This window comes from Mytilus trossulus, chromosome 10, assembly GCF_036588685.1.
Source record: "Mytilus trossulus isolate FHL-02 chromosome 10, PNRI_Mtr1.1.1.hap1, whole genome shotgun sequence".
In the NCBI taxonomy this organism is placed as follows: Eukaryota; Metazoa; Mollusca; class Bivalvia; order Mytilida; family Mytilidae; genus Mytilus; species Mytilus trossulus.
Window position 1 is genome coordinate 30603585 of NC_086382.1, and position 16807 is coordinate 30620391.

At 32.6% G+C, this 16807-nt stretch overlaps 1 protein-coding gene across 1 annotated transcript; it reads left to right on the forward strand.

The window, feature by feature from the left end:
- Positions 1-11724: 11724 nt before the first annotated feature.
- Positions 11725-16269, forward strand: LOC134686161 (uncharacterized). Its single transcript, XM_063545834.1, has 2 exons — positions 11725-12609; positions 15725-16269. The coding sequence occupies exons 1-2, from the start codon at positions 11820-11822 to the stop codon at positions 16132-16134; spliced, it is 1200 nt and encodes a 399-aa protein (XP_063401904.1). The 5' UTR covers positions 11725-11819; the 3' UTR covers positions 16135-16269.
- The last annotated feature ends 538 nt before the right edge of the window (positions 16270-16807 follow it).

The window sequence follows — 16807 nt, forward strand, 5'->3', positions numbered from 1 at the left end:
TCATTTATAGGACAGGTCAACAAGAGGTGAATTGAAATTTTCATTTTTAAACATATGTGGACTTAAATCAAAATCTTTAGCACCAGAATTCTCAGAACTCGTTATCAACAACGATATATCTATATTTGTAGAAACAAAAACAGATAAATTAGACATTATATCACTCCCTATAACGGATACAGTTGTTTTAGTAAACATCGATCAAAGTTTAAAAGAAAGTCAGGTGGCATAGTAATTATTTACAAATCTGAACTTGAAAAATTTCTTACATTTCCAAAAACAAACTCAGAATTTGTACAGTGGATACAATTTTCGAAAGATCTTTTAAATGACAATGTACTAATGGGCTGTGTCTATATACCACCAGAAGGATCTAAATACTCATCGGTAGATGCTTTTACTGAAATTGAAAACGAATTTCTTTATCTGTCTGAACCTAATCTAAAAAACGTCTTAATAGGAGATTTTAACGCTAAGACATCTACATTACCGGATTATGTTATCCCAGATCAACTTTTACTTGAAATTCTAAATACTGATGATACCCACACGATGCAGTACTTTTCCGATTACAATGGACTCTTAACAAGCAATATTTCCTTGCAAAGATATAGCAAATGTGCATGTAGACCAAATACGTTTGGTCACCGACTGCTAGAATTGTGTAAAAAAATGAATATATATATTGCTAACTCAAGAATAGGTAATGACAAAACAGTAGGAAACATTACTTGTAATGACGTTAGCGTCGTTGATTATCTAATACTTAGTTCTGATCTTTTTCAAATGACAAAGCATTTCGAAGTTGAAGAATTTAATCCTGTCCTATCAGATGTCCACTGTAACCTTAAGTTTACTCTGGAATCACAACCATATACTAATATCAACAATGTGAAAACCGTCGAGAAGCAAGTTATAAAATGGAATAATAATAAACAAGATAAATTTGTCACATTTGTTAAAGAAAAAAAGTCTGAAGGAATAAGAGACATAGAAACCATTCTTGATAAATTAATCGATCGAAATGATACTGTACAACAAACCGATATTGATACGGCAATGAATAAAATTTGTGAAATATTTAACAGCTCTTCCATCTCAGTGTTTGGAACAAAATGTAAAAACCAGAAATATGCAAAGCACAATGAAAAAACATGGTATAAAAGAGGATGCAAGAGCAAAAGAAATTCATTCCATCAGGCTAGACAAAGATACGGGAACTTAAAGAGTAAAGAAAATAAAAAGGCTTTAAAAGAAGCAAGTAAATCTTATAAAAAAAGAACTAAATCGGAATTATAATGATTTCCAAATGAATACCGCAAAAGATCTTACAAAACTGGCTAAATCTGACCCAAAACGGCTATGGCAAAAATTAAATAGTATAAATACAAACAAATCAAATAAAACTGATGCTGTTAAAATTGAAGACTTGTATGAACATTTCAAACGTTTAAGCCAAGGTGAAGTCATCGAAGACAACTCAGACATAGATTTAACAAAGGTACCACCAGAGAACATTAACAGAATTTTAAATTCTCCAATCACAGAAGAAGAAATTTTGAATGTCGTCAAAAAACTTAAAAACAATACGGCTTCCGGATATGATGGTATTGTGAATGAACATATTAAACATACAGTTAAGGAATTGTTGACCATCTATCACAAGTTATTCATCTTGTTTTAAATACCGGGAAGGTACCAGATTCATGGACAATGGGAATTATTCAACCTATCTTCAAGAATAAAGGCAATATATATGATCCTAATTCGTACAGACCAATAACATTAGTGTCATGTCTTGGGAAAACTTTCACATCTATCTTAAATGAAAGACTTGGGGAACTGTCAACTGAGGTCAATCTGATTTCCGAGGCTCAAACAGGTTTCAGAAAAGGATATAGTACATTGGATAACATATTTGTATTACATTCATTAATATCAATTTATCAAGCACTTGGAAAAAAACTCTTTTGCACTTTTGTTGATTTTTCGAGAGCCTTTGATACAATCTCGCATACATCTTTATGGATAAAATTACAAAAGGCGAATATTTCTGGGAACATTTTTAAAGTAATATATAGTATGTATAGTGATGTTAAATCTTGCGTCAGGAATGGGAACGAAGTGTCAGCCGTTTTTAACTGTAACATCGGAGTGAGACAGGGAGAAAACTTATCCCCCTTTTTATTTGCTGTTTATCTAAACGATCTGGAGTCTTTCTTTGCCGGAAACGATGTTCAGAACTTGCAAGTTATCGAAAACATTTGCCACAACCATTTGCATATATATATTAAACTTTTCGTTCTTTTGTACGCCGATGACACTATAATTATATCTGAAACGGCCGAATCAATGCAACACGCCTTAAATGTTTTTGAAAGATACTGTGTCAGATGGAAGTTAAATGTTAATTTATCGAAGACAAAGGTTGTTGTGTTTTGCAAACGGAAATCAGGAACATTACCAAAGTTTCAAATATTTAACCAGTCTATTGAAATTCAAGATTCGTATCCATATCTAGGACTATCCTTTAATTACAATGGTTCATTTGCAACAGCGAAGAAACGTCTTAGCGAACAAGCAGAGAAAGCTCTTTTTAGTCTCTATACAAAGATACGTAACCTCTCTATACCTGTCGACTTACAATTACAACTGTTTGATGCACTTGTACTTCCGATTCTGACATATGGATGTGAGATATGGGGATTTGGAAATAATTACATGTTGGAAAAAGTCCATTTGCAGTTTTGCCGGAATGTGTTGAAAATTAGATCGTCGACACCAAATTTTATGACATATGGAGAACTTGGTCGTACACCAATAGATACCGTAATTAAATGTAGGATGGTGTGTTTTTGGAACAAACTTCTCACCAATGAAAATAAACTGAGCAGTATATTTTATCAAATTATGTTCAAATTAAAAGATGATCACACTTTCAAATGGATGGATTACATTAAATCGATCCTAGACAATGCCGGACTAAGCTATACTCAGCAATCACCATTAGATATAAATCAATTAAAAATCGCACTGAAAGAAAAACTAAAAGATTCATTCATTCAACAGTGGCATAGTCAAATTGACAACTCATCCAGAGGAGAATTTTATGGACTTTTTAAAACAATCTTTGGACTAGAAAACTATCTTTTAAAATTAACACCATTCGAACGTAAATATATTTCAAAATTAAGATGCTGCAATTTAAAAATTCCAGTAGAGTTGGGAAGATGGTATAACATTCCAAAAGAAGAGAGGACATGTAATTTGTGTTTAACTGCAATTGGCAACGAATACCATTATTTATTTGAATGTAATTCTTTATTGGTAAAAAATATCAGAAATCAGCATATTCCAGAGTACTATGTGAAATATCCGAGTGAAGCAAAAATGAAAGGACTACTCTCATTGACTAATATTAATGTACTTAAAAACGTATCTTTATTCATTTCAAAGTTAACTAAAATATTATAATATAAAGTAAAGTAATTTTCTATATACATGTATTTCATTTCTAAGTTGTTTTATTTATTTCTTTAATTGTATGTGATTGTATTTTGTAATTTACCTCTTGTTTCACATGTCAATGTGACTGAGTGTTTTTAAAATAAAGCATATTGTATTATGTAGACGAAACGCGCGTCTGGCGTACTAAATTATAATCCTGGTACCTTAAGTTTGATAACTATATACAACGTTTTGTGAAAATGACATTTTATTTAGCATGTTTAGCTTCAAGTAGTTTCTTGCAAATTCTTGATGTTCTTTATAATCCAAAACCAATATTCAGAATACGAGCGGTTGGATTTACATACAATCCGAGAATGTAACCCGACTGTGCTAAAGACAGTCTACTGCTATTTAATTTAACTCGTTCAAATATTTTGAAACGAACGTATAAAGCGGGCGATGGCAATCTTTTGGGGTGTTGAAAATAGTGTTTGAACAAAGTGGGGATGGGGTATATAGGAGATAACAAGTGAGAATGGAGATATAGCGCCAAAAGAAAGCGGGAGGTGACAAAATAAATCACAAAAAACGAGATTCCAAAAATATGCTCCCTCCACTTTCTAAATAATCGGTCCCAAAAATAACAGAAGTAGTATTTATTCAAGTACATATATATTCAAATTCTAAACACTCAGTTTTATAAATTCGATAATACATGTACTGCTTATAGCGAAAACTTTGTAAATTCGACTTCAACATTTAATTAAACCACACTGATATTAACTATAATGCAAGTCTTGATACTTGAAATCCTTCGATTCATCCAAAATCAATAAGTTTATCGACGATTACAACTTGGGAGAATATCTAGATGTCTTTGATATAAAATAATATTCAGCAATAATATTTAGCAAGAGAATACATCAATAGTTATAAATTTTAAGTGCGCCCATATCGATACTTTCTACTTTTTTTTTAAACTTCTATAACGTGTAAATTAAAAATTAGAGATATGAACAGGGGTTTGACGTCACAAGTGTATGATTTGCAGACGAGCAACTATTGAAAGGTGCTGAAATAGTTTTTAAAACCAAAAATCAGTCAATCATTAAAGAAGAAGTACACACAGGACAAATACATGAAATATATTTGAGCACTATGAGAAAGAAACAATACCAATTGCAAACTGAGATTTTTTAAACGTTCATGTACATGATATATGCCTTTATCTTAACATATAACACATAATTTCAAATAAAACTATGTTTTACTATGTTTTCAGTTGGAATAACAGCCTGTGTCACAGTCGAACAAACATTTCAAGATTTAACCGTCAAATTCCCGAACATTCACTCAAAAGTAGGAATATCAAACGCGGGTGTTACAGCCTTTCAGTCAACCGGGAAATTCATTTGTGAAACTTCCGGTCTCTATTTCATTTCCGCCGAACTTAGAACCAGCTGTAACAGTTGTTCGTACCACCTTAAGAAAAATGATGACATCATTGCTTTTGGAGCGTCTGCGGCGTCGCCTCATATGGCAACAAATACTATTTCCCTTGTAGTGGAGGCTCAAGCGAATGACAAATTGTTTGTTTATGCCGGAGTTACCGTAAATGCTGACTATTCGTGTCTTACTGTTATTAAGATTAAATAAATACCACAATTTTTGTATCTTTAGAGATCTTTAGACTTCACAATTACTTTTACTGTGTAAAGGATTAGACGCGTTTTAAATTGATTTATATGCGTGTTAATAAAAATCAAATTATACTGAATGAAATAAATATAGATTTAGTTAATAAGTTTTAGAATACTTTTCAGCCATACATTTATGAATAGTCTAGTGATACAATTGTTGATAATAAATTTTGCTTCTTAAAACTCATGTACACCAAACAATATATTGCAGTCGTTTATGACACCGGTACAAACAGTAGGACTGAATCGCTAGAATTACGTATACTCTGAGTCAGCCTACTGAAATATCGTCTTTTGGAACAGAATCTGATGTAGTTGCTACAACTCCAAGATCACCTCTAGGGCGCGTAGTTGTCGAAAGATGTGAAAATTGATTGCAAGTTTGTCATTGTTTTACGTAATCTATTAGGCAAATGCGGTCTATGACCAAATTGATATGTTTATGTACTTTTATTTTGAAACAATTCTTTTTGTATAAAATTACCAACGCAATCGCAAGTTGTGTTTACGATCAGAATAAACAGACATCATTATTTCAAACGGGAAAGCACATCCTCATTTTTACGGAAATGTTATTGCCGTGCCCAGAAATTAAGAAATGATCCTTGTAAACTTATCGCTCCTGTCAATAAACTTATTCTAAAAGGTTATAGATTTAACGTTGTAATAAGATCATTAAATATTGTTTTTATTGGTATAAATATTGATTTTGTTATTAGTAAATTAAAAGCAAACTAAAAATTGCTAGTATGTTATATTCATAAACACATCCATGGATCTACAATCTATCGTTACCTGTATCTTGTCATTGCACAAGGTCATATTTTTCTCTGACTGTTTATGACGTCTTTACACTAAAACCACTGGATGTTGGATGTGTACGGATTGATAATTTAGTCTTAGATGCATGGTTTGTTTTATTAGGTTTAATTGGCTTTGATTTAGCTGACAGTTGAATGAGAATACTCTCATATCTGTTCCTAGTGTCTTTTTGTTGTCGGGATGTACAAGTACCCGACCACGTCCACTTGTACTTTTGTGTATCTGATGAGTTAAGTCTTTTTCAACAGATTTTCATAGTTCGTTCTTATGTTGTACTGTTAGATCACTATCCCAGGCTAGGGGGAGGATTGGGATCCCGCTAACATGTTTAACCCCGCCTCATTATGTATGTATGTGCATGTCCCAAGTCAGTGGTTGTCGTTAAATTGATTATGTGTTTAATATTTGTTTTTCGTTCAATTTTCACATAAATAAGGCCGTTAGTTTTCTCGAGTGAATTGTTTAACATTGTCATTTCGGAGCCTTTCATAACTGACTTTGCAGTACGGGCTTTGCTCATTGTCGAAGGCCGTACGGTGACCTAAAGTTGTTACTGTCTGTGTCATATTAGGCTCTTGTGGAGAGTTGTCTCATTGGCAATCATACCAAATCTTCTTTTTTATATAATACTACTATTCATGGACTTCCTATACTAACGTGTATATACTGTCCCTGCATGTACTGTTGATATACTATTTTATAAAATTGTTTTATTTGGAAATTTCAAAAGGACATATAAACGCACACGCAATGTGATTACATAATACGATTAAAACAGCCCTAATACTGCCAAAGCAGCATGTGTCACACTGGTGACGTCGTCTTGGCCATATAAATCACGAGATGAATACATGTAAACATATTTTATGCATGAAGTTCAGGATTCATTGCTAGTCCGTATTGGAAATATTGGCAATATATTCAAATCATTGCCAGTATTGGAAATATTGGCCCTATATTCACATTTGCTGTATGTAAATTCAGAACAAGCCTGCATTGAAAGAGTTGGATTATTTGATAAAAGTGTTATGAACTGGCTGTTTCTGTATTGGCACTGGTATAAATTCTCGGTCAGCTGTATTGGCCCTCGACCCTACAGGTCTCGAGGCTAATACAGCAAACATTGAATCTATAACAGTGCCAATACAGAAATAGCCAGTTAATAACACTATATTGTTATATAATATGCAGTGGCAAATCCAGGGGGTGTCCAGAGGTTGGGACCCCCTTTTATTTAACGATTAATGTATTTGAATGGGAACATATGGCTGGACCCCATCCCTTTTTGTCCTGGGTTGCCCAACTTTTAAATGTCTAGATCCGCCCCTGATAACTACATGCGGTTTGATTTTCAATTAGATAACAAGCCATCCGAGACCAAAGTGACGTAGATGTTAGCAACTACCTCCAAACGACCCATGATTAGATAATGAGGAATACCGAATTTGCATCTATGCTTAAATTCTCGTCCGTCAAAATCGAATAACTGATGTTGTGTGTTATTTCTATAAACATTTAGAACAATGTACCAATATTGCATGCTAGCTTTTAATTTTTTCAAGAAATATGTGCAGATGTAAAGAAGAGGGACGAAAGATACCAAAGGGATAGTCAAACTCATAAATGTAAAACAAAGTAACAACGCCATGGTTAAAAATGAAAAAGACAAACAGACAAAAAAAAGAACACATGACACAACATAGAAAACACAAGAATAAATAACACGAACCCCACCAAAAACTAGGGGTGGTCCAGGAAGGGTAAGCAGATCCTGCTTCACATGTGGCACCCGTCGTGTTGCTTATGTGATAACAAATCCGGTAAATAGTCTAAGTCGGTAGGTCACATTCATGAAAAGGAAGGGGATTGTAGTTACGACGTAAGAAATATAGCCGATATCATTTGTGAAACGGTTATTCCATAACAGTCAACCAACTCGTATTGATGTCCGTAAAATTTACGAAGGGATGTTTTCAAATTCACAATTTTGGAACTCTTGGTTTAATAGCTTCCTTGTGTGCAGCAATCCTCTATCAAAACATCATGATAGGAAATGCAAGCATGGGAATATCGCATCAATTGGGAGATATATACCCGTATGCAGGTTCTGCTGGATTGTTGCTACTTAGAAATGGAAAGTTCGCAATTGGAAAGCTGAAATCATCTCTTTTGTCGTAAACTTTTGTTTTCAACCGACCCTCATTGTCAATTTATAGATTTAAGTCAAGATATGAGGCCGAGCTTGCTAAAAAAAATGTGAGACACAATTTTTTTTTTAAATTGTTGATATGTGTTGCAACTTTAAGCATGTTAAGTAGCTGTTTTTTACCGTTTTACAACACGTTATCCCCGGCCGAGTCAATCATGGACATTCACAGAAAATAGTGTAGGTGAAACAGAGGAAGCGTTCTTTGTTTGTTTAATAATCATATCGAAAGATAGTTTAAAAAAGAAGTGACTATCTAAATAATATTGCAGGAAAAAGTAAAATAACAAAAATACCGAACTCAGAGGAAAATTCTAAACGAATATCAAAAAGTGAGGCACAAATAAAATATTAACACATATTTTTGAACAAAACAATGCTAGCAATGATCAAAAGCAAAACAAAAACACTAAAACTACTTATATGAATCATACTCTCCTGCACTTTTACATATGAGGTTTTACTTTACTACTTTTTGTTTTCATTTGGAACCACACAAACAATAAGGGAAGGAACGACTTGTACAACGAAAAAAAACCCTTATTGTTCAATTTCAGACAATTGAACGAATCCGGAAACGGAATTAAATGTTTTACAAACTATACGTTTTAATGTTTATCCTAAAAAGGATAGAAAAAAGTATGATAAAAACCGTTGTTAAGAAACGTATTTAGCCAAACACCGAGATTCAAATGATATCTCTTTATCTGTAAAGCTTATACATTACAGAACAGTAAACAATTGATATATAATTCTTTCCATCGGATTCCTGAACACAAATTTTAAGTTTCCCAACACTTATATCTAAAACAATAAAATGTAGTTATCGATTTGAGAATTTAATAAATATACGTGTGCATGATTATGGCTGCAAATGTTATTGGAATAAAAAAAGTAAACTCTTAGATATCCATACGAACAAGTAAACCGACTACAAAATGTTCACTCCGTTAGAAGAAGTCAATGGAAAAGCATTATCAAAGGCAGTTAATACCATGCAACTCAAACATTTCAAAAAGTTTGACGTGAACAGACAGTAAAAAACCGATCATAGATACCGAACTCATAATTTTGTACGCCAGGTATAAGTATAGATTCTTATATGGAAAGCTTATCTAAAACAGTTGGGAGGGAACAACCGTTTATCTGTATTAATACTCGTGAATTTATTAACAATAAACCTAATCCCCAATATATGATTAGGGTATGTACCTTTAAAAACCCATGTCTTACTTTATTTTCGGGCATTTGTCCGCTTAAAAGGCATAATGAAGGCAACAGTAATATTACTACTGTTCAAAAGTAATAAATCGATTGAGAGAAAACATATCTGGGTAACAAATTAATACCAAGGGAAATATATAAACTATAAGAGGAAAACAACAGGAACACTGAAGTGCAACAAACTCCTACATACATAGAAAAAAATATTTGATTACAACTGATGGTTCAGGAAATAATACAAAGTGGTGGGTTGAACCTGCTTAATTTCCACTGATAACTTATAGTTCAAATGATTTGATTAACTTATATGTACATATGTCATCAGATAACCAATTTGTATGGAGAAACAATGCTCATAAAAGGTCATTCTATTAGTATAGATGTATGTTGACGTTAGAATTAATAATCTACAATGAATATTGTAGAATCATATTTAAATCAAGCAGCGTTTGCACAAAACTCCATTTTTCTAACATGATTTTAAATGTGTCTCTGTGAATAGACGTAATCAAATGTTCTTTTTCAGAACTAAAAAAAAATCTTTTTATAATATAGAAAGCGATTTAGCATATTATGTATTTACAACGTTGACTGACTTGTCATTTCATCAGAGATCACATCTGACTTTCATATTCTTTGGTATAACCAAATGTATGAGAAATCGAAATTGTAAAATGCAGGTCACGGAGTTAAAGACAAAATAAACTGTTGACATATCAACAGTACTGTTAAAATAACAATTCTCCCTAGTTTGAAGCAGACTAGTTGAAGTTAAATGTAGACAAATTCAAATAATAAAATTAACGGTACCAATTTTCTTGCACCAGATGCGCATTTCGACAATACATTTGTCTTCAGTGATGCTCGTGGCCAAAATAAGGCAATCATCTATTTGTATATATGTTATTTGCACAATAGTTGACTGATTCCAGGATAAATGAATTAACCAGTTTCTGTCCTGTAGTTTTAATGTTTAGTTTTCAGACGTGATTAACTATACTACCAATTTTTGAATATTTAAAATGTTTTTCTCTTTCGTTTTAATATAATGGAAGGTATCGCATGAGAAGCAGAAAGGCTTGTCAACTCTTGTTCTATTACGTAACTGTTGAATAAAACACCAGTAACGTTTCATGCACACGAATATTTGAGTCCTTTTCGCACATACTTATTGGTTTATTTGTAATTGGTAAAGAATATCAGTGCATGAGAGGGTACGATGAACCGAAAAAAATCAAGATCAGATTGTTTTCAAAAGATGAAGATGAATTTACAATTTGTTAAAGAAGGCTTATTATATAGTGACAGAAGGAGAAGGTATAAACACATATTCATTTATATCTCAATTGATATATATAGAGAATAAAGATTTAAAAAAGTTGATATATATATAGATTCCACTGCTGCGTGGAATGTGTTACGTATTTCTCCACTCGAAACGCGAGGCTATCCGATCGTTTTCAAAAACATAATTTTAATTTGACGAGATTAGAGAAATAACGCAACACAGGTCATAGTGGTGGAATCTGGTTCCATAATGACTATAAGATCTGAAGCTTATACTTCTTTTTCAAAGACTTGCAGAAAGTTGTGTTTTATCTATGTGACGTCATCATGTCTGCTTACCTTTTACCATGACGTCATGTTAAGAAATTTAGAAGAAGACAAGGTTAAACTAATTGGAAAATTTTGTCCAAACATTTGTCGAGAACAAAGTTTTCTCTTTAGATGAGACATATTGTGTCATACCGATAGAGAAATGTGAAAATAAATGAAAAATAGGGGAAGAAAGGTCTCTTTAAGCATATTATTAAGAGAATACATTTCTCTCAACAGCATGTCAGCATTTATGTGGTCCTTCCTATACATCAGTACTTCACACGTCACGGCACATTTAGACCCACCGGTATATCCTCGCCCAATTCATTCAACCCTTATCTCCAATCCTGAATCATCTCCTAAATATAACAATTAATGGTACAGGTAAAGTCAAAGCTATTTTCCCTCACAATTATCTCGAATCAATTGATAGGTGACATAACTTATTTTCTTCCAAAGTAAAATGGGTTTTTGAATTGTCATATAAAAGACACATTAGATTGCGTTGTACAGGAATTCGCATTTATCGGTTTCTGTTTAAAATTGCACATCAACAAACATATAATGTATCTTAGCAACACTACTATTTACAATGTTATCAACTATTCGTGAAGACATATACTCATAAATCAAACAGAAAGATAATACTGTGGATTTAAGTGGGGTATTCTATGTTTAAATAAAAACTGTGTCATCTTGTAATCATTTAGAAAAGTTGACAGCTTTGTTTAATAACAAACAGATTTAAAGGGAATTCACTAGGTTCTGGATCACTTGGACAGCCGCTACAAAAACATAATACGACTGCATCGTGAACAATGTATTTACGCCACAATTCAATAATTTTTATTTTGTCATGTTTAACTTTTGCGATGTATGTTGAAGGATTTCTTCTCAACCCGGGTCAGACATCAAGCCCCGGCATAACGAGTCAATGCATTTCAATGGATATGTATTTAGCGGAAAAGAAAGAATTAAGAAATCAGATTTTTCAGTTTCAGCGCGAAAATGAACAAACTTTGCAACTTCTGACAACTCAGTTACAACAAAAGCTTACCGTAATGGACGACAAACTAAAACAATCTAACAAACCGAACGATACGATAGAACTTGCACATTTGGAGCAGAAAAATCGGGATTTGGAATTGAATTTGACAATACTACAGGAAAAGCATCGATTGCTACAAATCAGTTTTGTCCGACAAAATGATCAATTAGACTTATTGAAAAACACATCAACAGAAGTCATAAAAGAACTGTCCGAGATTAAGCAATTGAAAATTGTCAACCAAACGTTAGATTTGCGTGTTGTGCAAAGTAAAATTCAGTCACTTGAACAAAAAACTGCCTTGTTGACAAACAACCAGAACGCTAGAAGCCAGGACTTTCTTGCATTGTATAATGTGACCCGTGTTACTGACGCGAATGTACAAAACTTAGGAGGATATATTCTAAAGCAAGAAGTAAAACAATTAACAACAGAATCACATATCAATGTTCTAAATAATCAATTCCTTGATATTGAAGCTCAGCAAAATACAACTTTTGAAGAAATCATGGCAAAAATTAATACGATCGAAAGCCAAGTTTCAAACAACAGCAAACAAGGTAATTTGTGTATTGCAAAGTCCCTCGGTGTAAAAAATATGACTAAACTACCCACGTTGACTTTAAATTCAAAAGGTGAATTTACTTTGTTTATTGTCTAATTTTGGTGTCAATTCTATATCATGTATCTTATACACATTTTTTTTAATTTCAAACTACAAAATGTTAATGCTTCAAATTAGTCAAAAAATTAAAGCATGGTATATAAAGTTGTTCATCTGCACTGATAGCCCTGAGTAGTATTTTGTACTATCTTGTTTGCACAGTATTGTAGGACACATTATGTGTTATCACAATAAAATTAGCTATTCCAAATGCTGACTTTAACCTAGATGACAGTTACTGTGAATATTCTCAGATCTGTACTTAGTGTCGCTTTATTGTGCGTATTCAAAAGGACCTTTCCACGTCCAGTCTATATTTTGATTTGCATCCATCTGATGGTAACCATTTTTTGGTTGATTTTTATAGTTTGCTCTTATGTTGTACCGGGTTAAATGGGCGGTTAGCGCCTTCATACGAAAGTTTAGCCCGCTTCATTTTGTATTTGCCTTTCCCAAATCAGGAGCAGGTAAATCAGTAGTTCTGCTGCGTAACATTTTTTTTTACATAAATAAGGCCGTTAGTTTTCTCGTTTGAATTATTTTACATTGTCTTATATGGGCCTTTGATAGCTTACTATGCGGTATGAGCTTTGCTCATTGTTGAAGGCCCTACGGTGACCTATAGTTGTCAATGTTTGTGTCATTTTGGTCTTTTCGTGGGTAGTTGTCTCATTGGTAATCATACCACATCTTCTTTTTTATAAAGCATAGTATTTCAAGTATATTTTGTAAACGAAGTGTGTATACCCCCCTTTTAGTTAATACCAGTCATATTAAGATGGTTCTCCCAATTTTTCCTTTGCAGCAAAAGTTATATGTTTTTCATTCAATACTTTGTGCATGTCCTATAAACCATTTGTTGATTAAAAAAAAAACTTATTTTTAAAGGTAGTATTTCTTGATTTTGTTTCTCCTTTACTTCAATATTACTTTTTTGTAGATAATTGTCTAATTTGACATCATACCATCGTGTGATTTATGTTCGCAAAGAAAATTGCCTTCTTAAAATGCATGACACTAGTTAACCTATTTTGATAAAAATAACCGACCAGTTTGAATCGAATATATGTTATAAGACTTAACAAGAAATTGTAACTTCATTTTCAAATAACCAGGTAATTTTCAAACTTTTCGACTGCGACTTACAATTCATACATTTCGGTGGCAGTAAATTCAAATCTGGTCAGTTTATATTTACACTGTTAAGTAGCTGTTGATAATTTGTACACTGGTACCGAAAATTACTGAATGGGCAGAAAACAGAAGCTAGTCAGTAGTTATTTTACCGCAAAAGATAAGTCTGAAAATTGACTGAAAAACTGGACATACTGTAAAAATGCCCTTTTTATATTCTGTTAAGGTTGAAACGACAGTTTCAGACTAAAACCTCTTAGAAGTGTTATCGTTGATAAGTGTTATGCAAAGACATATATAGTTAAATGATCGTCGATTTCTTTGAAATTACTTGTCTATACGACAAAAACGCACAGAGAAGAAAAAGACTGAAAACATCGAAGTTTATATATGACCCTAAGATCGTGTAATTACATGGGAAAATCAACATCATTCAAGACCGAGTGAATATTAAATTTCTGAAAAGGACCTAAATATTCCCAGCCATCAAAAATAAGTGGGAAAAGAGTTTTCATGATATTAAAGATGTTCTTTCTTTCTATTGTAAAACATGATGTACACTGGAGAAACATTCGAATATTCATTAAGTAGTCAGGAGCTTGCAGCTGCTACTCAAACTTAATAAAAAGATACCAAGACTTTGATACAAATAAATATTCCGTATCAACCTCAAAAATAACACATGACGGCCTTGAAGTATGTATTTTATGTACTAACGTTGTTTATCATCGTTATTACGTGTTACTAGAAAGGGTCCATTTGTTGTATTTGTATAAGTTTAACCTTAAATATTTTTGATCATGTTTAAGTAATATCCTTTTATTTCGGCTCTATATGCATACATCCCGCGGTTGTGTTATTATGCTGTGGTCATGTTGTGTATTCTTGTCTTTCATTTTTGCGTATATGATATGTCTAAAATGTTTCTTTATGCTATTTTGTGTTACTTTGTTGACATAGTTGTTTCCGTTATAGTGATTAACATTATAACACAAATCTAGCTGTTGAACACTAATTTGTGACATTTTTAACCAATTGTGTCTGTTTGTTTTGCTCACAAGTTGTTGTCAATAAATGGAATTCTATACTTCTTTCATTCTGGTGGGTTTTTTTAATAGATAGCCGCAAACCCAGGTGTATTCAACCATTTTCTACATATTGTTCCAAATCAGGAGTTTTATGACCATTGTGTTCCATTCTTTTAATGTGCTAGAGCTTCAGATATTGACATTTGATAAGAGATTCTCCATTTTGAATGATCTTTCGAGTTTGATGTTTTCTTTTTACTTTACATTCACATCTATCACTCATAGTTTCCTTTGCCACTATTTAAACGATGCATGACATTGAAACATTTAAAACCAGGAATTATTTCGGAAAATGTTTTATATGTTTTTAGATTTGTTTTTTTTGCATTTTGACAGTCCTTTTGAATTTTCACAGATTTTGAAGTATAAATGTAATTGGTTGCATTCACGAACTGGATCTTATACGATCCAATTGCAATGGTTGACAGTTAATTATTATTTCACGATAATTTTTGTTTATAATTTAAAAGACAGCTGTGAAATATCAAAACTGTATAAATAATAGGTTCTTAGTTTGCTTATGACTCCGTATATGATTTTGATCAATGATAAGAATCAGTCACGTTTCATAAACCTGATATAAGAGCAAGCATCAATTGCATATAAAAAAATATAAATATTATACATATCTTTTTTTATGGATACTTATTTTTGCTTGTATTCGTATTTAATTCAAATGTGTTACCCATTTTCTAGTCGATATAGCTGCGATTTAATGTTCTATCTCCACTGATTGCCATATATTGACATTAGGTATTTTGAAAAAACTAACGTATACTTTTTTTGCAGGTTACAATGAAATGCTAAAGAAAGGAGAGACGATTGCTTTTTCAGCTTACCGGACAAGTCCACAAAGTTTGTCGGATGGAACAAAGGTTTTATTCAATCAAGTATGGACCAATGTAGGAAATGGATATCAAGCAAGTACTGGCATATTTACAGCTCCCCGTGAAGGTCTTTATCACTTTACTGCGGTACTAATGTCAACGAATGGAGGTTCATTATTTTCGAAAATTTACCACAATAAGACGCCGACAGCAGGCAATTATATTACTGGAAGCGGTTATAAGACTGGGACATTTGATGTTGTATTTAGTCTACAGAGAGGAGACGAAGTATACATTGCAGGAGGTGGTGGATACACTATACATAGTGACATTGGTAAATTCATAACATTTTCTGGACATAGCATTTTCTAGATAATAAATACAGTCATCCTTTCATCAGAAGAGTTATGGATTTATTCATATTAGGACACAGTTCATTAACATGCACGTTCTTTCTGACTTTATAGAACATGCAAAATAACTAGTCAATAAATAATTGAGACTTGAGTTTGTTAAATTTAGTTTTAAAAAAATCTTGCAATATAGTTACTTTATCAAAGAGTTTTTACAAACCAGTTAATGTTTGTTACTTCTCTCATTTGAAGGTTCATTCTTGTCGTGCAAGGCTCCGGTGAAGGCCCAATTGACGCAATTGATTAAAACCGTCGAAGTTAATGCGAGTTTTAAAAAAAAAGACTATTATTGGCAACGAAAAGATTCTGGCCTTTGCTAGTCTTTTTTTTTTTTGAATTTAAGTTCATTTAATATATGTTTTTGAGTTTAGTATGATGTCTATTTTCACTAAGATATGACACATTTTTGTATAGGGGCCAGCTAACTCTCGCCCCCGGGTGCGGGGTTTTGAAGGTTCTGGGAGCATCTGAACTATAAAACATGTTGAAAACAAACAGTTTTCATAATGTTTCTTTTGTAATGCTTTTGGAATTTTAACGATAACCATTGGACACCAAAAGACTAATTATATAGTAGAAGAAATTAACGTTGTGGGCAGTGGTTGGATTTTCTACAAAAAAAGGAAAGATAC